The 23318-nt window shown below is 37.9% G+C and overlaps 2 protein-coding genes across 3 annotated transcripts; one reads left to right on the top strand and one right to left on the bottom strand.

Moving 5' to 3' along the window:
• Positions 1-258: 258 nt before the first annotated feature.
• Positions 259-9609, top strand: CTSO (cathepsin O). The gene is made up of 8 exons (XM_064652317.1): positions 259-619; positions 1769-1874; positions 2853-2986; positions 4130-4297; positions 5728-5849; positions 6766-6929; positions 7376-7468; positions 8847-9609. Exons 1-8 carry the CDS (start codon positions 440-442, stop codon positions 8879-8881), a joined length of 1002 nt encoding a protein of 333 aa, XP_064508387.1. The 5' UTR covers positions 259-439; the 3' UTR covers positions 8882-9609.
• Positions 4825-22598, bottom strand: TDO2 (tryptophan 2,3-dioxygenase). 2 transcript variants are annotated; one of them, XM_064652316.1, is made up of 12 exons: positions 22468-22598; positions 21988-22093; positions 20747-20837; positions 20047-20117; positions 18219-18346; positions 16496-16682; positions 14560-14667; positions 13499-13610; positions 13324-13381; positions 12723-12802; positions 12035-12125; positions 4825-4849 (listed from the first exon to the last, which is right to left on the bottom strand). In XM_064652316.1, the coding sequence occupies exons 1-12, from the start codon at positions 22500-22502 to the stop codon at positions 4840-4842; spliced, it is 1077 nt and encodes a 358-aa protein (XP_064508386.1). In that variant the 5' UTR covers positions 22503-22598; the 3' UTR covers positions 4825-4839. The 2 variants fall into 2 exon arrangements, with proteins under 2 accessions (XP_064508386.1, XP_064508385.1); XM_064652315.1 differs by lacking the exon at positions 4825-4849 and adding an exon at positions 9950-10934.
• Positions 22599-23318: the final 720 nt, after the last annotated feature.

Genomic DNA, 23318 nt, shown 5'->3' with positions numbered 1-23318 from the left:
TACTGGCAGCCCAGTTTGCAGGTACCAACTAACTTTCGGTGAAGGATTTGCATGAACTTTTAACCAGTAGCTGACCCAACGCTCAGCACCCCCCGTCTGCAGCCCTGCAAGCCTCGTGCGCTTCTCCCCCGCGGAAAAAAAAAAAAAACAAGGCTGAACACACGAGCTTTGGAAGCAGCCGCTCAGCCCGAGCCCCGCACGGCGTACCCGGTACTACACCCGCCGTGTCGGGCGGGCGCTGCTCCATGCCCCGCCTCGTCCCGCCCCGCCGGGCGGTGCAGCCCCGGCGGGGGGCGGCCCCCGCGCTGGCCTGGGAGCGGGGCGCAGCCTCCGGGCACCGGCCGGGAGGAAGGGAGGGTTCACCCCTTTTTCCCCCACGGAAACCGACGGGCCGCAGACCCCGCGGGGTGGCGGTGCGCCCGCCGAGTCGCACCCCGCCATGACATGGCGGTCCGTGGGGCTGCTGGCGCTCTTCTGCTGCCAGCTGCGGGCGGGCAGTGCCGCCCTCCCGGCGCCTGCAGCCACCCGGCCCGGGGAGGAGGGCGGCGGCGGCGGTCGGGGCCGCCCTCCGTGGGACAGAGACGGCCGGGAGCAAGAGGCGGTGGCGGCGGCCCTCCGGGTAGGTGTCCCAGCCCGCTCTTCCACTCGCCATCCGCGCTGCGGGACCGCTGCCGCCGGGCTCCGCCGGAGGAGGAGGGGCGGCGAGTGCCGCTCAGCCGCTGCTGGCCGGGAGGCGGAGGAAGGCGGACCGGCAGGTTCCTCGGCCCGCACTGCCGGAACCCTCCACCCCCCGCAGGCCTTCGGTGCTTCCCCCAGATCCGCGTCTCCCCAGATCGCTGGCATTGGGGCCGCTGCCATTCTCACCTTCCCCATGTCGGACGGCAGGTGCGAGCCGGACCACGCGTGCCCGGATGCCAACGGGTGTCACCCCTCCGGCTGCCAGAGCTATTTCCCAGGGATATGGGGCGACCGGGAGAAGGGGGAAAAGGCAGGCAGGCCCTGCCTGCTCTAGTGCCCCCCTTTTGCCCTCGTTCCAGGCTGGTGCCGGTCTTACGGGGCAGGGGATGGTCACCAGGCTGAGGTACCAGCCCGATCTGGCTCCCGCCCCGGGTGGTGGCTGCCGGTGTGGTGGGATCGAAGGTGATGCTCCCCGGGATGCACTAGCAGACCACTATTGCCATTGAGGGAGTGCGATGGAGTCGTCATGGAAAACGCAGAAGGTGGCATGAAATTTTATATACTTCATGGTGAACTTTGTCAGCAGAAGTTGAAGAGGATCAGATTGTCCTGTTTTCATAGTTCAAAACCCTGTTTTTCAGAGATCCAGGATTCCCAATAATATAAAGTTTAGGGAGTTTAATGTCTTTAGGCTGTTATGCTCTTCTTTTGCTTTATAAAGACATGAAGCATGGTGGGGTTAATTCTTATCTGAAGGCATTTTTACATCTCTAAACCACAAGGTTTGTTGTGGTGTGAAGGAAAGACATCAGATGAGTTTAACCCAACTTGTTCTCAGCTTGCCTGTTTTGTCTGCTTCATATCAATTCTTTGCACTTAACAAGTGCTTTTTTTGATCTTTCTTGGAGTTGAAATTAGTCTAATGGTTTTTATGTTGGTTTGCTAGGAATACACAGCGAATCTGAGGTATACAGTTGTCTTGTTATCTAAGTTCGTGTTTACTGTTGCTAACCTTTTCTTTTTCTGCTCTTATGGTTTTGTCACTACTGCTAACTTAAAAATGCCCACAATTATTTTTTTTTTCCTTCAGGAAAGCGCTAAAAGAATTAGATTACTGAATTCATCATCAAAAGATAATACGACTGCTTTCTATGGAATAAATCAGTTTTCTCACCTGTTTCCTGAAGAGTTCAAAGGTACATTTTCTGGTTGCTGCTAATGCCTTTTCTGATATTTTTGTTATTCTTTCCCAGAACCTTCTGTCTTTCACATTTACAGATTCTCCCCATGCTGATAGTCAGCTAATTTACAATGCCTGGTACCCAAATCAGTACTTCTGAAGGATGCAACAATCCTCTTCATGTTCTCCAGTATTACAATGTTGAATTGCTCACAGCCTGAATATGTTTTAGTATGCAGGCAGTTCCGTCTTTCCTTCTTTCTTCTCACTGTGCCCTAAAGCCTTCTTCAGTTGCATCAGTTTTAAAAGTGGAAGATACACAAGGTTCTTGAGTAAGTTCCTATTGCCTATCCCAAGACAAAACTGGCTACTGCCCAAACAGTGCTTGGAGGTCCATGGTTGTACAATCACAGCTATGACTTTCCAGAGCAATATAACGTGCTTTATTCTTTTTCCTAGAAAATTTATCTGATGTCTAACCTAATCTTCCCTTCTTGCTGTTCAAGTCTATTACTACATTTTCTATTTATCAGAGGATTTAACTCCTTTTTAAATTTTAAATAATTCAGCAACTTTTTTAGTGAAAAACCAGCAGTTAGCGGGTGTTTCAGAATCTTTACCTTATTCTGCTCTTACTTTCCCCTTGTACCTGACTAAAATAAAATAGAATTTTTTAAGTCAGTAAAATGTGAAAATTTTCGAACAAAACTTGTTTTATGGAGTGGTTATTGTTCAACTTTGGAAAATATACACATTTCCTACCCACATTCTCTATATAGAATATTCCTTTTCTTTCTGGAACTATAGGGATATTTACATTCATTGTGGAGTATAATGATTATATTAAAATACATGAATTTTCTCTGGATTTGAAAATGAGTTCTAAACTCACAGATGTAACTACAGATCAAGGTTACCTCTGGGACTTCTAGTAAAATAGTGGTTTGTGGATTTTTTGTTAGTAGATTTATAGATGTTTGTATTCTGTGTTTAGCTATTTACTTAAGAAGCATACCTCACAACCTTCCCAGATACACAAAAGTGCCAAAGGGAAAGGAAATACCTTTGCCAAAGAAGTTTGACTGGAGGGACAAGAAAGTCATTGCAGAAGTGAGAAATCAGCAAACAGTAAGTCCTCGTGTTTTCCTTTCCTGGTTCTCAAGCACTACTCAGACACAGTTTCAGAGGGTAGACTGTAGAGCACAGTGAAGGTTTTGGAAAGGACCAGCACTGCCTCAAGACTCCTTGGAGAGCTGGCACAAGTATGACCAGTTGAACATATACAAAGTCACATAGCATTTTATGTGAGGTGGGATTAGACTTAAAAGGATGAGATGTAAAAATGGTGCTTTTAGGAACTGTGCATTTATAAACTGTGCATAATACATTTTTTGATTTAGTTAACCAAATCTGCAAGTGTTTTGCATCATGTGTGCCTTGTATTTTTCTGGAGGGACCAAGGTAAGTTAATACCCGATCTCATCCCCCTCAGTTTACCTGGATGAGTATAGATCCTTTCCTATTGTTTGTTCTCATGATCAAATGCCCTTGGCTAGTCAACACCCATATCTTTACCACTGAACACCTCAGGGGATGTATTCATGATAGGAACGTGACCAGGCCCCGCATGACTACAGTTTATCCCAAGATAAAATGGTAAGAAACAAGCTGTTAAATCCCCAGTGTCTTTCCCTTCTGTGCTTCACATTGTGTAACCTGGACCCTGTGAGGAATAAATTCTGCTGCCTATTTAAAGACCTCAGTTTTAAGAGCCTAGAACTGCAGTATAAATTCTGTGATTGTCTAAGAGTTTTTCTAGTATGTTTAATTTGAGTTTACCATTTCTTAAACTGTAATCTAATACAGTTCTATAAAATTCTACAAAAACTTACTAGTGTGGTTAAAAAATAATTTCATCCTGAGTCCCAGTCTTTCTTTAAGAAAATAAATATCTCACAGTAAAAAGCATCCTCAGACTTATCTTAAAGGACAAAAATCATCAGGAGGGATTCCTTAATGTAAGACAACCACAATGTCGGAATCCTTAAAATAAGACATCCATAATGCATTTCTGGTTTTCAGAGAGCAGTATAGGAGAAAAAACAGTTCAGTATTTTAAATGGATGATTTAATTTCTTTATTATTGCCTTAAAATCAAAGTTCAAGGATGGTGTAGTAAATGAAGAGCATTAGACAACTCTTTTTTGCTTTTCATATCAGGCTTCAAAGACAAAAGTGACTTTTTCTTTCTCCTGTTTCCCTTTCTATCAGTGTGGAGGCTGCTGGGCTTTCAGCGTTGTGGGTGGTATAGAGTCCGCCTATGCAATTAAAAGAAACAACCTGGAAGAGCTCAGTGTGCAGCAGGTTATTGACTGCTCATACAATAATTACGGCTGCAATGGGGGATCCACTGTTAGTGCTCTGAGCTGGCTGAACCAGGTTTGGAACTTTTTATAAATCTCAAACCCTTCATTAGCTTTCATATTATCATTCTTATTTACTGGGAAAAAGTGGTGGGGAAGATGAAGTGTGGAGCTCATCTGATGTGTGTGTACGTTTATATGTGCATATACGTATGTGTGCGTGTGTATATGTATGCATATTTATTTAGTGTGGAACTAAGAGAGAATTTGTTTAAGCAGAATTAAAATTTGGTTGGAACTTTATGGTCCGTATATGTTCTTGTGAATGTAACAAATCAGCCCTCGGGGGCTGAAAGTAACATTCCTGAATTCAGCTGGAATTGCAGACATACAGAACCAGTGTAGATGGAGCCATTTATCCATATGTCATTTTGTGGATTTGAGGCACCAGCATCTAGGAAGGATGTTGACATTTTCTGCTTTCAAATTTCTATGGTTTCTGTTGCAAACACTGCAAAATTATGTATAAGTGTGGAGAACCTTAGAATAAAATGGATTGTGTTTACCTTTGTTTCACTTGCAACCCAAAACATTGAAAATGGAGACACAGTTTCTACTTCAGTTGTAGCTAACACATTTCATTCATGAAAAACGAAAACCGTGTTTTCATGGTAAACAGAAACATTTTAATATCTTTGAAATAAAAAGTACTCTCTCAGATTGAACTATAAGAATATGAAAAGAATTCCTTTGTTTTTTGAAGTTTAAAAAAACCCTGGTTTTTCCTTTTTAAGAAACTGTAATTCCTGAAGATTCATATAACCATGGCTAATAACAGTCTAGATAACTTGTCTAAGTTTGTATTTCAAGAACAACAGAGGATACTCATCTTGATTCCTCTGAAGCAAAATTCTGTCTTGTTTGGCAGCAGAGGGACCACAAATGATTTAGGCTGGAGAAGTCACTGTCATAAATGTACTGTACTGCAGAAGACAAGGAAAGCATAAAAGGCTGATACAATAGCTTTGTTTCTGGACTTTAAACCATTATATAAATGTAATATGTTAGTATGAGGATTTGATGCTAGTAACAGAATCAGACTTTTCAGTATTTTATATAGCTTCTTGGAAATTTGTGCTTCTTGAACTGTCCCAAGGAGAGAATAATTTTCTGTGTGGAAGTCATTTGAAGAGAATGAATAGTCATTCATCGAATGAGTATCTCTCTATCTTGAAATTCATGAGATTGCTTATGAGGCTAGTTTAAACCTGAGATGCCTTTTAAATTTTATTCATTATTTAAAGACTTCTGGATCCCTTCTGAAGCTTTCTCAGTGAAAAAGAAAACTAGAGATAGTAAATACCTATTTCACAATATGACACATTTCTAATCTCACCCAGAACACACTGAATTTTGAGTGTGTTATGTGGCCATTTTCAATATGTTTTGAGCTGCATAGTGATAAAATCAAATGCATTAAATTCTTATTCATTTATCTCCTTGCAGACAAGAGTGAAACTTGTGAGAGATTCAGAATACACTTTCAAAGCTCAAACAGGACTGTGCCATTATTTTGATCGCTCAGATTTCGGAGTTGCAATAACAGGATTTGCTGCGTATGACTTCAGGTAGCTATTATTGACTCTTTTTATTTGCTATACTTTTCCTTCTGTGTTCAGCAATTGTGGAGTAAGCTAGAGTGAATAGTGCATTGACCAGGCAAACGTTATGAGATTGATTGCACCAGTTCTGTAGCTGTGTGCTGGAGAAGGATTAATGCATTAACATTTTTGAGTTAAGACTTGCCATTACAAATCCACTCAACACTGCCATCACTAAGCCTACTCAAATGAGAAAGCTTAAGTCTGTGGCTTGAAATTAGCTCTTTTAAATTGGCTGTGTGTAAACTGGAGTGTTGAGGCAGTTACAATTTCTCATGTATGTTTACTGAACATTATACTACTTTATTATTAGAAACAGTAAATCTTACCTGTAGTAATTGGAATTTGTTGAAAAAATTAGGAAATATTCAGTTATTTCAGTATTCCTCCATTTACATACCCACCCACATCTTCTCCAGTCCATGACTTTAGAAACAGTATTGTCAACTGAATTGTGTGAAGACTTTAGCTTTTTAGATTTCTGTGTAAAAAAACTGTGTTTCTAATTTTTATCAGTGCTGTATAACTGCATACTGAAATTAAAGACAAGAACTGTGATTCTGACTAGGAATTGGGTTACTGCTGTATTTGTAGTGCTCACCATTGCCCACTGACTTGACCCAGAAACCTGCTGCTTTTTAATAGCATTATATCTTTGGATCTGCACTTTTCCTATTGTTTCTGTGTCCTATATTTGTATTACTGTGTTGTGATATATGAAATATATAATTACTAATATATTTTACACGGCATGTAGAACTCAAGAGGAAACAGTTTCATTATTTGATTTTTAATTCATACTTAACAAGGAGATTACCATCTCTCAAATCACTTTAGCGTGCTAACTAAAGTAACTTGGCATTATCCCTCATTCCTTTCACAGCGGTCAAGAAGAAGAAATGATGAGGGTGCTTGTTAACTGGGGCCCTTTGGCAGTAACAGTAGATGCAGTTAGCTGGCAGGATTATCTTGGTGGAATCATACAGTATCACTGCTCCAGTGGAAGAGCAAATCATGCTGTTCTTGTGACTGGTTTTGACAGAACAGGTGCGTTTCCATCAACTGAACTTCATCCCAGTAGGTTTTACATGTTTTTCTCTTACTTGCAGCTCTGCCTTCTGTGGGACAAGTGATTAAAATCTAGAACGAGTTGTTCTGTTGAAAGCTGTTTGGTCTGATGTCACATCAGTTCTGGAAATGCAGCCTGATCCCAGTGACTTTGTCACTGCTACTTTAGTTCTGTGGGACTTTGTCCTTGTAAAGTCAAGAACATGGCTATATGTGTCTTTACGCTAGAAGAGCCCATATCCAGTCTTTCGATACTGGAATATTAGTTCTGTTCTCTGTTTGAACAACTGGTTTCACTGGCCTGTGTCATCAAACCATTGCAAATTATGACATAATAAAATGGTAATTTGCTCTGTAGAGTGTTAGGGGTCTTTTAAGCTTCCCAAATCTCATGTTGTCTCTAGTTCATGAAATGTCTCTTCCAGGTAGTATCCCATACTGGATTGTACAGAACTCTTGGGGGCCTACGTGGGGAATAGATGGCTATGTTCGTGTTAAGATAGGCGGCAATGTCTGTGGTAAGTTTGGCAAAAAATAATTAAGTGGTAAAGGCCACACGCTGGGATGTATCTCTCCATGTAGGTAAGGCTATAATAATATAATAATATAATAGTAATATAATATATATTATGTATATATATAATGTAATAATATAATGTAATAGTAAAGATATAATGGGATCCTCAGAGAGGCAATACAAATCATTGCTATGCTTTAACAGAGGTTAAATGAGTCCAGATGGGAAAATAAATAAAGCGTTGCTAGTTCAACCAAGCCAGGTATTTAAATGATTGAAAAGCACTATGTAGAGGTAAAAATATATAAAGCATAACGAACAGTTAGATTACTATTGTACCTTACCACGTAGAGGTAATGGCATTGTAAAGTATACAGTCATGTGTCATGGTTCTAGGTTAGTGCCATTGCTGTACTCCCTGTAGTAAAGCAGCTGCTGTCCTTGTCTGGTGGATGCAGTTATCTCTGGGCTCAGTTTAGCAAACAAATACAAAAATTGAATCTACCTATGCTTGGGAAGTGTGTCCTGCTTGTGGTTTTTGTTGTAGGACAGAGGTATATCCTTTAAATGCTAGTTCCATCTCGTGCCCTGGTGTTAGCTTATCTTAATCGTCTGCAAATAAAAACAGATAATATTCAGTTTGCCTGCTCTCAGTAAAGATCAGAACAATGTATTCAGCTTTTTCATGTTGCTGAATCTTTTGTTCTTACTGGTTTTGTGTAAAGAAACAATTTTGAAAGGGAAATTTAGAAATAGTGGTAAAGCAAGTCAATTGTAGAGGTGGCAGGGAGAATAGATGTATTATTTTCAAAATCTGTTCTCTCAAAAAGCAGAATCTTTCACATTTTTTGCAGTTACCACACAAGAACAATCTGGCAAAGGACAGTAGTTGCTCATTTCCCCCACAGATGTTGTCTTCTGATTTAGAACCTCTGACACCACTTTGAAGGGTAGAAGAGCCATGACCATTTGATACCTTCACTGTCTATAGTCAAACTTTGCTCCTAGTGTAGGAATGATTATAAATGGAGTTTGTGATCTCCAGTTTCTTAGTGAGCTTTCAAAGTTGCATAGCTTCACGTTGTCTATATATTGCCAATGCAGGATATCAAGGTTTAGATTGCTTTTCAGCACACAGATTGCACCAATGCTGAGTCCTCAAAAAGGATCTAAAATTTTGAAAATGAGAGTAGGTTTCAACTACACACAGTGTCAGGCAAGCAAGAAATAAAAGGGCTACAGATGATTCCATGTACCCCCTCCCCCCTAGCAATTCACCTGCTGTTGTGGTATGGCAGAGAGATGGCATTATATGAATAGGAATTCTGGGAAGTCTCCACTTCTAGTATTTATTTAAAAAAATTGTAATTCCTTTGCAGGTATCGCAGATACAGTTTCATCAGTTTTTGTTTGACACTTGTCTGGGCCAAAGACCACAAATATCATTTGGACACACACTGTATATGAAGATGTATTTCAAAACAACATTTTTTAAAATAAGAAATTGCTATAAGGGCAATTCCTGCTTCTAGGCAGTACAGGAATAGATGGCTGCAGTTTTTAAAAACATTTTTATGTCGGATTTGTGTTGTGTGTCAAATTTCTCACGGAATAAGAAGACTCAGAATCAACTGCAGGGTTACAAAGATGGACTGAAACCTCAAATGTGAACTCTATCCAGAGTTGAAAACTATTCCATAGAAAAATCTTAAAAGGAAAGCAGTGGTGGCAAATGAGAAGGAATTTGGATCAAAAAATCAATAGTATAACAGTGTATTTTGAATTATTTGAATATAAAAAGAACCATGAGTAACAATTTAGAAAGTCAGCAATCACAGAATACATCAAATCGAGTGAGTGTTGGATTTCCTGCGTTAATTGAATTCGTAGGTGAGACTTCCTGGGAATCAAAAAGGGGTTCCAGCTTTGCTGACATGTGAAACTGCAGCTGCAGGCAAATGTAACTAGAACTCACAACCAAACGTGTAATTCTAAAATGCTCTGAGTCTTCCATCTGCAATGCTTTACCTGTGTCTTTTAAGAAGCCCTACTTTGAAAAGTATTGAAGCAATTCTGTAATTTTGGCACTCAATTACTGTACCATGTTAATAGTTTTTTATAAACTTTTTATGAAAAATGCAATGAGTGTTTATATTTGTCTGTTGTAAGTATTACTGTTTTAGTCCTTCTAATTGTTAATATTTTAAATTAAAGGAAGACCAAGTGGATTACCCATGTTTCACTAATTCAGGTTCTGCTACTTACTGATTTTACTTGGCTGAAAACTTCAGATTAACAAAATGAAAAGTCTTCTGTACTCTCAGAGTGTTGTATAGTATGGCCTTCTCTGAGTGGTTTACAAACAACAAACAGCACACTTCCATAACTGGAAAACAATTGCTATGGTACAGAGAACACACCAGAAATTTAGGCCTATGGTGTGTGTCTTTCCAAATGAAGCATTTAAAAAGACAAGAGTCCATTTACTGAGAAGACCACACAGCTTTATTGATATTCTATGTCCAAACTTGCCTTTATTATGTATCAGTTTTATGCTTTTTTCAATGATAGTTTGCATAAAAGCCACTTTAAATGCCTGTCATACTGTTGTTTGAACTTTATGGTTGCTTTAGAAGAAGACTTAACAAAAGATGAGCTTTAATACTGCTTTATTTGAAGTGCAAACTAAGTAGTTATATCTGCTATTCTTAACAGTAAGTATTTCTACAGAAGGGATTTACATTCACATGTAACCCATACGTAGCAACATGATTGTTGATGTATGTATAAGTTCAGGATGCTGCAGTTCCTATAGGTTCTGGACTTACTTTTTAAATACAGCTTTTGAAACTCCTAACCCAAAATTCCTTTTGAAATTGCAGTAGAGCTCAGAAACTGATATTCCTCTGAAGATGATGAGACTGATTATATCCTCAGCCAGACATAAATTAGTAACAGCCATTAGGCAAACAAATACAAAAATATGTACAAATAAGTCAGGATCATTATAATTCCATATAATTTGCTCCCTCTCTCTAGGTGTAGGTTTTAAGAAGCCAACTAAGAGTTAAATTGGTCATTGAGTTGGATTGGGGTATCATTTTAGTCTTAGTATAGGCTAACTCAATACAAATTATTTTTCTACAAACAGTTAAATTTCTTCCACAAGCCAATCATACTATTCACATAGCTGTCATACATAAATACATATTTACTCTCCTATACTCCATGAGAATAGCTGTTGTTTGAGGGGTAGCACCACTCAAGGTGAAAGTCATGAAGCTCTTTACAGGAACTAGTCTAGAAAAGCAGTCTAGTCAGAGTCGTCGCTGCTGAAATAAGAACTATCACAATATTCTGCCATGTAAAGGAATTTATGAATGGTTGGGTTCATCTTTGGTATCCAGTGTCTTGGCACTAGAAACGTTGAAAGATTGAACAAATCCACAAATACCTTGTATCTGTCACTGAAAAAGACAATTGGAATAATAAATACATCAGCATAAGAAGGCCATAATTTCTAAATCCTCAGCAATCATTCCATCTCATTAATTTATTAAGGTTTCTGCACTAACCCTCCTGAATATTGCAGAGCAAGAATACAAACCTAACTGTTTCTGGGGCATAGCAGATTAGGCTTAAAAAGGGAGTGGGGTTGCTATAGTCATGTCTTTCTTCTGAAATAGCAGAGTACATAGGGTATAATCTCCAGACCTTCACTCTTGTGGTAGATATGTAGTAGTATTTATCTAGGAACAGTGTTAACCAGAAATTAAGGAAGTCTGGGAAGGCTTTCTAAAAAATACAGTGGAACTTCAATCCTCAAATTCAGTTCAACCATCTGCTTTCTACTCTACCCTCTGTTACAGTGGTGGTGATGGTGATTGTTGCCCACAGCCATACATAGTAGTCGGCGACTATGTACAGTTTCTTTTTGAAAACAAACCTCAAGATCCTCTTATAAAGAGGTCTAAATATCCTTGTGCTTTTTTACATAATGTTGTTCAGGACTGTCAGAATAATTGCAGGTAGAAGGCTTGAATTTTGTGTACAAAAAGTTCTACTCATTCAGAGAGTTCTGTCCTCAGACCACAACCATCCCTTTTAAGTTTCTGCTTCATCCAACAGAAGGAAACATGTTTCTGATCATTACCATTACATCTTGAGAGTATTAATTACTATCGGCCAAGATTATATTCAATCCCAAATTGAAGTACCTCAGGTTGTGCAATTAGTGGTCACACTAAGGAATAAAGAAACTCATCAGTTGCACAGTAGACGGGACTCATTTCCAGCCTGTGTCACCTCATTAACTTGTGCTATGTGGCACACAAACTAGCACTTTGCATGAGTGATCAAAAGAAGGTTTTTTTGCCCCAGAAGGCTTGGAATTTATATATGTCAACCTGATAAGTAAACGGACAACAACCAGGAGGCAATGCTAGAGTCCCAAACGAGAAGCAGCAGCCCTTTGGCCTCCAGTGAACTGTCTGAAATATGTCTCCTAGCATTAGAGGTTTTATGAACTGTGTTGTTGCAGGTAACGAGCGAAACACATTATTCTTACCTCACTGTTGAGCGCAAATAGTGGTAGCCTGATGAGCCTCCAGTGCCAGCCTTGCTGCCAATCATTCTGTGCACCAAGCAGACATGGTTATCTGAGTGATACAAAAGAAGAAAATGGCATGTATCTAAATTTATGTTCAGTGTTTAGATATAACCAAAGAGTCATGACAAGATGCGTCTCTGAAATATTAAAGGGCACACAGAGGTCTTTACAGAGATACAGAACTACTAGGTTTTGAGAAATTTAGGAGTTAAATCTGCCATTCATCAGTCAACTAATAGAAAATTATTGTTAATTCAGAATGAACACTCTAATTTTTATACATTATTATGCCCTGATTATACAGAATTAATACATTCACTTATGTGTGTCTAGATAGGGAAGGAGCAGAAGGAATGTTTTCATATTAAGAGACATCATGATGACATTTGGAAAATATATACCTGTCCCTTAAATAAAAGAATTCACCTAACTTATAGCAGGTCATAGAAATGACAGCTATACCTATGTATCTAATTATCACAGAAGCAGCTCTTAATCTTTCCTTTTGGCCGAAGTACAAACAAAAAAAATCATGCGTAAAGCATTAACTCCAAAGCTCGATTCTAAGACTGGGTGTAACTCAGAGACAGAAAAATTTATTTGCATCTAAAAGAAGGAGTGTCACAGTCCAGAAAGTGAAACTTACATCTCCATTTGGTCAGGAGTACATCGAGATCCATAAGGGAGGTAAGAAGCTGAAAGGGAACCTGGAAACGAGGCTCCTCTCTTGGAAAATGAAAGAGAAGACAGTGAGACCTCTTGGCCTATACTGTATTTTTCAAAGAAGCACTTCACTGGTGCTTAGTGACTTTGCATATATTTTTCCTGAATTAGTATTGAAATGTTAATGGATGTTTTAACAAATGCTTCTGCCACCTATGACTTAATCTGCACCTTTTCCCTCCTGCTTGGAAAAGTACTCCAGATCTTTCTAGGACAGGTAGAACAGTTTAAACAAGGCATTTCCTAGTTACCGTCTGAGGAGCACCATCTGGTCAGACACAAACCAGACACCCAGAGGGACCATGTAACCTCCATCCATGAAGACATTCAAAACTCAGCTGGACACAGCCCTGAGCAGCCTGGTCTGACTTTCTAGTTGTGTCTAACTAATTAGGGTTTCTGTGGAGGGTTGGATTAGATTACTTTCCAAGGCCTGTTCAAACCTATATAAATCTGTGCTGCTGTTCTTAATCTTCCCTTCTCCTCCTGCCTAAAAGCATTAAAGATACATCTTCCAACATTACCTGTAGAAGTAGATCATTAAGGCCCCTTTCAGTGCTTTGTAAGACAGTCGTCTTTCTCCTGCAAAATACAAATGTCCTTAGTTTGTTATTGATTCTCCTGCAAATTTAATGCTATTATGTGATTATATATATCATGTATAAAACTTACAAATTTACATAACATATTACAATCTACCTTTACTGAGGAGATGTTCATGGCGTTTTTCATCAAATAATGCAAGTAATACATCTCTCTGTTTTTGGAATTCGGACAATAAGTCATCCTTTTCTTCTGATTCTGTTTTGGCCTTTGATATTTAAAACAAAAAACAGGTTTTAGAATTCAGTAGGGAAAATTAAGCACTTGAACGACTCATTATGCAACTTTTACTTTCATCATAAAAATACTCTGAAGTTGGCATCTTAGATGTAAGAACTGTATTTTCAAACAAGATACATGAGTCACTGACCTTTAAGAAGTGCAATTACCACAAAATATACAATTAAATAGATGCCAACACAATTCAGATGAATGAATGTCCAAACAAACTTGTATCACATTAATTTTGGTCTAGAGGCCTTAAAAACATTTAATCTTAATTTTTTTGAAGTCTGATTTATTTTGTTTTCAAGGTAAAAAGTAGACATCCTTGCACAGCTTTGGGTAAGAAAAGTGTATATAAAAAAGTTTAGGTAAATTAGAAAGTTATAAACAGATATTCTCAGGAAATTGATTAGTTCTTACGATTTTTTTTCTCATTAAAAATGTACTTAAAGCTAAAGGTCATAAAATATTCAGGGATTTTCTGGTGCTTATGTGCCAGTGTAATTCAAATGACCATAGCAGCCAATTGCCCAAGAAATGGGCTGTTTATAGTGACATTCCATACTCACAGCTAAGGGGCCCAAACTTTGTGTATACTCTGGACTGTAGATGCAAGTACTAACTAAAGGTGAAGTTGTAGTTTCAGTAAAATCAACTCCAGCCCTTCCATTGATACTAACTCATCTCTTTTGCAATCAAAATAATCCATGTATCTCATGCTTTAAATGGTCTTAGATGTCAAATTACAAAACTATTTCAATTTCCTGAAGAATTTGCAATTTTTTTCTGCTTCTTGCAGACAGAGACTGATGAAGATTAAATGAAGTGAGAGAGAGACTGTAAGTGGGCCAAAAATCAAATTTATGATGGAATGTTATTTTGCCAGCTGTCTTTGCTTATAGCTAGTTCAATAGTACACATATGCCATATACCTGTATCAAGGCAAATTCCTCTTCTAGACCTTTTAAAACATTCAGTTCGAATTGTCCCCAGAAATCAAATCCTTCTGCTTCAAGTCCCGGAGTTCTTTCCAGCCATGCCTTTTATAATAATAATAACAGTAAAAATTATGATAATGGTGTGTTTAAACAATAACAATGCAAGCTCATTACCCTAGAATTACAAGTTATACCAACATAAATTTTACTTCTTCAGTTGTTCCAGTTTAATATCCTTTAGAAGTGCTTATTGCTGGAGTAGGCACGTATGGTGACTTATACCTGCATAATGGTGCCGTACACAATCCCCCACAGGTTCCAGATTAAATGACCAGTGTTAGAAGACAAAAGTTGTCTCACTTTAAGGGTATATTTGAAAAAAACTCCCATGTACATACAGGAAAACAATGTTATTCCACATATATATAGGATAATTGTAATGAAAAATCTCAGAAGGAAGATATAAAACCACCTGTAGAACCAGTTTTTATCATGTCAAATAGGCTGAATACTGATCAAGCCGTCTGTCATTAACCTTAACCACAATATGTGGTGATACAATCTAGAAATTTACTTGACAGTTTGCAAAGTTTTCTCTTTGGTTACTTTTCAATAATGGAAATTAAATTAGGAAGGAAAAATAGGAATCCTTATAGTTGAATTCCCTTTAGAGATCACTTAATTTTCCTCCTTCTCATCTGAAAGATACAAGAGCATAACATCTAAGTTAATGAAGAAAAGATAAAGAAATTTAAATGTTCTATATCAGGTATTACTAGACAGACAGGGCTAATAAAGTGGATGATGGTTTTTGAGGTTTATACTGCATTTTTCTTTAAAAAGTTATCATAGAATCATAGAATCATTAAGGTTGGAAAAGACCCATAAGATCATCTAGTACAGCTATTACCCACCACTGCCATTTTTACCACTAAAACCATGTCCCCAAGTGCCACATCTACACATCTTTTTAAATACTTCCAGAGATGGTGACTCAACCACTTCCCTGGGAAGCCTATTCTAGTTCTTGAAAACCCTTTGGTGGAGAAGTGTTTCCTAATATCTGGTTTAAACCTCCCCTGGCACAACTTGAGGTCGTTTCCTCTTGTCCTGTTGCTTGTTACCTGGGAGAAGAGATCAACCCCCATCTTGCTACAACCTCCTTTCAGGCAGTTGTAGAGATTGATAAGATCCTCTCTGAGTCTCCTTTTCTCTGGGTTAAACAACTACAGCTCCTTCAGCTGCTTCTCATAAGAGTTGTACTCCAGACCCTTCACTAACCTTGTTGACCTTCTCTGGACACGCTCCAGAACGTCAATGTCTTTCCTGTAGTGAGGGACCCAAAACTGAACACAGAATTCAAGCTGTGACCTCACCAGTGCCGAGTACAGAGATCACTGCTCTGGTCCTGCTGGCCACACTATTGCTGATACAAGCCAGGATACCATTGGCCCTCTTGGCCACCGGTATGTGAATTTTGTGTATGAAGATGACAAGGGAGTTGGAGAAATTACTGTGAGTCATTTGTAACTCTGAGACCAAGTCATTAAATCAAGGTAAGTGATTTTAACCTCTCTAATAGCCAGCACTAACAGTGGAAATATTTTTAGAGTTTTTTTCTCAAAAGGTCTTACAGTCGTGAAAAACAATGCAAATGAAACAATATATTTCCATTCTTAGTTTGCATTTCCACAGTGCAATTTACAAGTTTAGCGGTCAGAATTTTCAGATGAAAGGAAATGCTGTGAAAAGTCAGTTGGTTTACTGATGACTAACTCTCATACAAATATTGATAAGAATCCAAAACACAATTGATGAGAAATTGCCAGTATGCTTTCTTCTCTTAAGAAGAATTTGGCACTGACACCAATGAAGGACATTCTTAGGAGATGGGGGAAAATGAAGCAAGGTCTAAGACAGACATTGTTACCTCCACAAGTTGCAGTAGTGTTGGTTCTTGCTCTGATTTAAGCAGTAATTCATAATCCTGTCCCTTGAAGTTATCACGATAATGCCTTCTGTTATAAGGGACTCTCAAACTTTGGGGAACTCCAATTTTGTTCTCTAGCAAGCGAAACTGCAGGCTCTGAAAACCTGAGGCTGGGCTTAGGTGGTATCTTTGGGAACAGAAGAAAAGAAGATACAAAAATGCAGTATATAATTTGACAATTATGGGTTTCTCTTCTCAAAAAACCAAAACCAACCACAAGCCAACAAAAAAAGCCCCAAACCAACCATATTTCATATTTAAAGAACATCAAACAGCTATATGAACATTTTTTATATGACTGCAATTAAGAAAAGGAAAAAGCTATTTTAATGCAACGACAAGGTACATATAACTTAATCACATTTTCTAGTTATATATTGTTTGTGCATACAGAGGTACATTCACACGCTTATGTTTACATTGTGTTTTAAAGTAGCAGCTTTGTGCATGTGATGTACAGGAGGAAACATTAGTAAATATCATTCTCTTTCCAAACAGAATAAGCAGCTTCACCCCAAAGAGATATTACAAAAATTTCCACAGCAATATGTGAACAATGAATGCATTTTAAATAGGCTTGTTACTCAGGATAATTCCTATATATTGGTATATATAAGATATGTGTGCAATATTATATTTCGCCTTATTCTATACAATAGAATTAGTGGGTTTTGTTTGAGGGATTAATTAAGGGCATTCTCTCAGAGTTAAATTGTCTGTGTTGAAAAAAATTACTAATAAAAGGAACTTGAAATCCCACATTGCTAGATAATTGTAAAGCATTTTTAACAGCTAGACAATTACAGATGTTGCAAACTTCCAAGAGAAGCAAAATTTTAGTTTTCTGGTTATTTTAATTTGGGAACATTAAAAGACAGAAAGGAAAGGGTACTAAAACAGTGTAGAAGTGAATGGGATGCTGGATGGCACTGAGGTCACAAGTCAGACAGGTCAATGACAGAAGCAGAAGAACAGGAAAGCAAACAGTGGATGAAGCTGTCACACATGGTAGTGTGTGGGAAGGACCCAGATGAAGTGAGGGAAGAGACAGAAATGCCATGGGAGCAATGAAACGAGCCAAAGGATCCCAAAGAAAGCCTGGGCAGAAAGCAGAAGAGCTACCAACCATCCAGCCCAGCAAGATTGGGCAGCAGAAGTTATCAGGGAAAAAGGAGAAGGAACAGCAAAGCTTTCTTCAGCCACTTGAAGCTTCCAGCTCTGCAGACCCACTGAAAACATGAAGGAAGGAAACAGTATGCAAACCAATACATCTGAAAAACCTGTTTTATAATCTACAGAGAGTGCATTTCTCTCACCCAAGCACTTCTATGATTTACCATAGAAAAAGATTGCAACTGTGTAGCACCAAGTTTCAAGTAAATTGTTAACAGAACCATGAGCTATGTTCGAACTTTTGACTCTGAAACCATTCAGCAGCATCCTACACATAAGCATCAACTATTCACTTGTACTCCTTTGCAGAACGTGTTGGACTCACGCTTGATTTCTTAATTGACACTTTAATGTCATGTTTGTCCCTCTAAGGTATGCTCCCACCTTGCTGAATGATGATGCTGTCAGCACACATCCAAAATTCACAATCAGTTCTAAAGATAGGAATTACCAGCTAGTGGATTACTGTGGAAGAATAGTAAGTATTTACCTGAAATCAAAGAAGTCCAGTGGAGTCATAGTTTCTAAAACTGCGAATTGTTCCACAAGTAATTTCAGAATCAATGAAATTCTATTCATTCTAGTAATAACCTTCAGCATGTTCCTCTCATCTCTTACCTGTAGAAAAAAGAAAGATCATAACCAGACAGAATGGTGTTCTCTCTAGGTCCTACCAAGTTATTTCACATCTTTTCACTGTTGTACATCACTTTAGTTCCCAAGTCCTTCCCACATGAAATCCATAGCTGCAGAATCTCATGTAGAATAAAGCACTCTGTTTTTAACTGAAATTGAAACTACAATTTTCAAAGAGTGAAATCTTTGAATTTTTTCTGACAGGTGATACAAGTAGGCCAAACATATAAGAATTTTTTCTTTTCTATGTTTTTGACTGAAATAGAAGTAAAAGAATTTAAATTCTAGACCAAAATAATATCATTATAATTTCCAATAACTACAATATTAATATGATATAATATGATAATTATATTATGCTTTCTGTTATAATTACTTTCATAATAATTTCTATTATTGTGGAGGAACAAGTCATAAATCAGGTGTGGAAATTACTTAAAAGTTGAGAAGCAGAAAAATCTGAGAGGTACATCAGGAGAGCACATCTAAAGCATGTTTATCAGAAATGTGCATTAGCAAGCAGAGAAGAACAGAGAAGAACTACATCTGGTGGGAAATACAAAATACTAAATGGAAAACACAGAACTTTTTTGGCTAAGTTGAATACTTTGCCTGCAGAAGAGTCTGCTAAAATATCTTTTAGTTTCAGTGGGATTAAACTTCTCTCTAACACCTGCGTATGCAACCAGGAAATATCAAACTACAAAAATGGCAGATGATAATAATTTCCCTAATCGTCTGGCTGTGTACTTGACCTTAACACTGACATTTCAAATTCTGATTAGAAGCAAGGTTTCATTTTTCCCAAAACTAAATAACAAAAAATTGTTCTATTTAAGAACTGATTTGAACCAGTTATAATTTGATATAATGTTAAACTAAAAAGCCAACAAAATACTGAATGCGGAGGACAACAGAGATAATTTTCTTCTTTCAACCTGGTCTAATTTGTAGACACATGCTCATGAGGTACTAAAGGTATTTCTCAAATTGCATGCAGTCAGCCTTTTTCTGTAGATGTAGTATCAAATCAAGAGTTTTCCATTGTTACCTGTTGTTATAAGCTTAAGTGTTCAGCTTTAGACAAATGTTTAGAGATGTTCAAAATATTACTGTTATATTTGTCATTTTCAGAAATTCTCACACAATGTGATTTTCTTCTTGCTTTTCTGTTGTATTTAATATTACACAACTACCAAAGGAGTTTTCTTTCCCACAGCAGATATTGGACAGAAGGATACTATATGTAAACTTGAAAAACTGAGCAAAGGCAGATGCGACTTTTCGTCATAAAAATACCTGTGAGCCCTCTGGTTTTCAGTTTTGCCTTTGAGCCTGGTTTTTCTGCAGTAGAGTATTTCCAAGTTAAGTTTCTCCTGTTGCCCAGTACTAGTAGGAAAGCATTATGAGAGCATTTTGGCCAATGAAATTGGTCTTGGAGAGTGATCTATGCAAAAGGCATACTTCAGGGGGAAATAAGATTTTGCTGATCAAAAATCTCTACTATCCGGATATAAGAGCCACTCAGCCAAATTTCAGTGGCATCATTTTTTGATGCTATTTTTGAAAAGAGAACATGAACATGGTGCTTTAGTAAACCCAAATATATCAGGCTGAAAGGCAGGAGGCAAGAGAAAGACTGGGCTGAATTTTCCCCAAATTAATATTTGCTTCTAACTTACGTGGCCATTTTGAAAGATCGCTCGCACAGAGTCCATTTCCCACAAAATCTGCTTAAACCAAAGTTCATATGCTACAACAAGAAAGGCACCATTAGCATCAGCTTTGAGGCTACTTGTTTTTTCTTCCTAGCACTGAGAAACTGAAATTCTTATATTTTTATTTGAAATTAATAGCTTACACTTACCCTGCTAGCGTACAAAAAGATGTTGACACACAAACTTATTACCTGTTACAATATGCTGTCCTTTACTTGAAGTATTACACAAAATAATGTAGAGTCAAGAATGCTGACAGAATTTTTTAAAACATGTTTTACACATCAGATATTTGTTGTACAGAATGTTCATTACAAAAGGAGGAAACAGAAAATCCAGATCTGGTACTCCAGTAAAAGCTAACTCCAGAGCTGCTTACAATCTACATGTTTCCTGTCAATAACAGGAAAATATCATCAGGCCAGGGCCTGCAAAACAGGTAGATATGAGCAGTTAGGGAGTCCCTAATCAGTATGTTGACTTCTAGACAGATTCTAGATGGTTAAAACTGGATTGAAGTTTCAGAGAAGGCACAAGACGACACACACAAAATTTGCCTACAATAAACTGTGTAGCAAACAAACTGTGTATTGCATATTTCAGCAACAAATAACTCCCTGTAGCAAAAATGTCACTAAACCCCCACTGAACTCCTCCCACTTACCTTGATGCGTCACAATGAAAAGATGCTCATCATGGATTTTTTTCCCTTTCTTCTCACTCTCAAGTTCTTGAGCATTCAATATCTTGTTCAGCTTAAAAATAATAATAAAAAAGACCGTTCTGTAAAACTCTTGATTCTGCTACGAGAAATGGTAGTCCTACTGTGTACAGCTAATATTTAAGGATAATATTTTTAAAAACTATACCTATGGACCTCACATTCTAGGTTATACAAGAAGCTAGACTAAATGGCCTCAGGTATGACTTTTAAATTTTAAAAAAAATCTTGCCTAAAATAGAACATTTAGGTACATCAAGTAATAAAGTTCGGAAAATCATTTTAAGGGTATTTTTAATTATTTAAAAAAAAACCAAAACAACAACAAAACAACAAAACCAGCACGTTTTCCAGATCTTACATGTATACTGTCATGTTCAATGAAAATGGAGTTTCTACAGTAAAATTTCATGTAAACATACAGGAATATCTGCATGAGAGTCTGATTTGAGGCTGTACTAGACATTTCAGTTCTGACATTACTATTTTTTTTAACTGAGTCAAATTTACAATCCAATTATAGTTGTCTGAAAAGAAATCTTTGCAAGATTCCATACAGTAGAACAAATGTCAACAGATTAGTTAACAAGCACAGAGTAATTCCTCTCACTTCAGTTCGTGCTGTCAGAAAAAGAAAAAAAAATCTAGATTCTTTTATTGCCTATGACATTTTATTTTTACTTATTTCTTAATTACTTCTAGTTTTTGCAGGTCTTGGTTGGGTTTGGGTTTTTTTGTCCCCCCTGGTAATAATCCTATCCCCTAGATTTCTGGCTTATATTTTTTCAGCCAGATGTTCTGGGCTTTCATGAAATAATTCAAGGAAATTGCACAGAGCCTGTTGACATGGAGAAATTGCCAGATAGTGATTATCAGACCAAAGAAAGCATTTTGTGGTGCACCACTTTACAGTTTAGGTTTACCTATATGAATAACTCCCTACCAAACCACTCAAAACACTCATCTTCCTCACAGTTTGAGAAGCCTTCCCACAGTCCATCTGCACCATTCCAGTTGAGACAGGCATCTGTGCCTGTTACTACACATGGAGAGCTCATGTAGATGAAGGGAACTTGGAGACCTGTCTTAGTGACTGGCTGACTGCTGGGAGAAGTGTCAATCACAGGTCCTGCCTCAAATCATAAGAGTAACCAGGACAGCAAACAAGAAATCCTTAAACTTACTTGTAGGTATTCTCCATAAATAAGTCCACCTTTGCTGGCTTTATTTATTCCTTCTTGTGATTTATCTTCATTTTCATCTTCCAAAGATAGCTTGTTAAAATTAAATCTAAGAGAAGAATTAATTAAATATGTAATGTCATTTAATTAAAGAACTATTAATATACCTCCCTTTTTACTAACAGATGCATCTACAATTCAAACAATGCTTTATTTTGAGAAACAGAACAAGTAAAGCAGGCTTTTGAGAAAAATAGTACGCCTGAAATTCCTTGTCACAGTAACAGCCCGTAGCATTACATCTAGTTCATCAAATAACAAGTGCTCAGACAAGTCCTTGTATGATCTCTTTTCATTTAGCAAGAGCTACAACTGTCTATTTGCTGCTAAGAAGTAATTTCTCTCTGAGCTTTCATATTTTGCATTAACGCTGTATCATTAGAACTGAATTTTTGAAGCAAAACACAGAGAGGAAGGACTCACAGGTAATTCTTCCCCGCAAAGGGGCAACCACTCATGATTCCAGGATCCAAACACACTAAGCTGCACACCAGGGAATATACTCCGTTGGTATTCCCAAATCTGCTGCTGCTGCTGCCTTATATGTAACCTTATCTCACTGCCTAGGCCAACCCCCAAATTCCCCTCCTTGGCCCTCAGCCCATCCCCACTATTCAATAATTACAGAAACAATCACAGCACAAAGGTCAATAAGTTCATGTGTTGTTGGCTCTCCAGGGTTGTGGGTTTTTTTCAACCAGTTAAAAAAGGAATGGCTGGCATGCTTGTTTTGTCCTATGGCACACGCTTTTTACTGCAAGGTCTCCACCAGTTGCTTCTTTGGAAATTGGTGTAACGAGTAAGTCAATGAGACATCTGTGTGTGAGAAAAAGGCAATATTTAATAAATACAGAAATTGTTAAAGTAGGTTTTTAACTTTCAGCCTCTTGTATCAAGATACTTTTAAGTTTAAAAAAATGAAACTTATGGAGGATGATTTGAGGAGAAGAGGAATCATATTCTTAGGGCAGACTGCATAGTTCTTATTTGAAGAGGTTTCAAGTAATACACATACTTTCAAAAAATGCACACAGATTAAGTAAAAAACCAAAAAGCAATCATGTATATGTCGTGCTGGTTTTTCAGTGGCTTAATTCATAACAATTTCTTAATTTTATCTCCTCATGCAGAAGTTTTGCTCTCATTTATTGACGAATGTTGCTCAATTCTATTTATTCATCAGCTTAACACACAATGAAGTAACATGTAACTAGTACGCATTTCTTTCCTGCCCACCAGCCCTTTCCAAAAAAAAGGTTAATGGTCAGTTTCAC

This window comes from Pseudopipra pipra, chromosome 4, assembly GCF_036250125.1.
Source record: "Pseudopipra pipra isolate bDixPip1 chromosome 4, bDixPip1.hap1, whole genome shotgun sequence".
NCBI lineage: Eukaryota > Metazoa > Chordata > Aves > Passeriformes > Pipridae > Pseudopipra > Pseudopipra pipra.
Note: the sequence above shows the minus strand (reverse complement) of the source record. Positions and strands in the feature narration are given on the sequence as shown.

What these genes read in the sequence shown, in the direction of transcription:
- CTSO (XM_064652317.1), top strand. Translation starts at nt 440, where the DNA reads ATGACATGGCGGTCCGTGGGGCTGCTGGCGCTCTTCTGCTGCCAGCTG. An exon ending in AAGTGAGAAATCAGCAAACA is followed by an intron (nt 2,987 to 4,129) that starts GTAAGTCCTCGT and finishes CCTTTCTATCAG; the next exon opens with TGTGGAGGCTGCTGGGCTTT. An exon ending in TTTGCTGCGTATGACTTCAG is followed by an intron (nt 5,850 to 6,765) that starts GTAGCTATTATT and finishes TTCCTTTCACAG; the next exon opens with CGGTCAAGAAGAAGAAATGA.
- TDO2 (XM_064652315.1), bottom strand. Translation starts at nt 22,502, where the DNA reads ATGAGTGGTTGCCCCTTTGCGGGGAAGAATTACCT. An exon ending in AGGAATTTGCCTTGATACAG is followed by an intron (nt 13,611 to 14,559) that starts GTATATGGCATA and finishes TAAATATCAAAG; the next exon opens with GCCAAAACAGAATCAGAAGA. An exon ending in TATTTGCGCTCAACAGTGAG is followed by an intron (nt 10,935 to 12,034) that starts GTAAGAATAATG and finishes TGTCTTTTTCAG; the next exon opens with TGACAGATACAAGGTATTTG.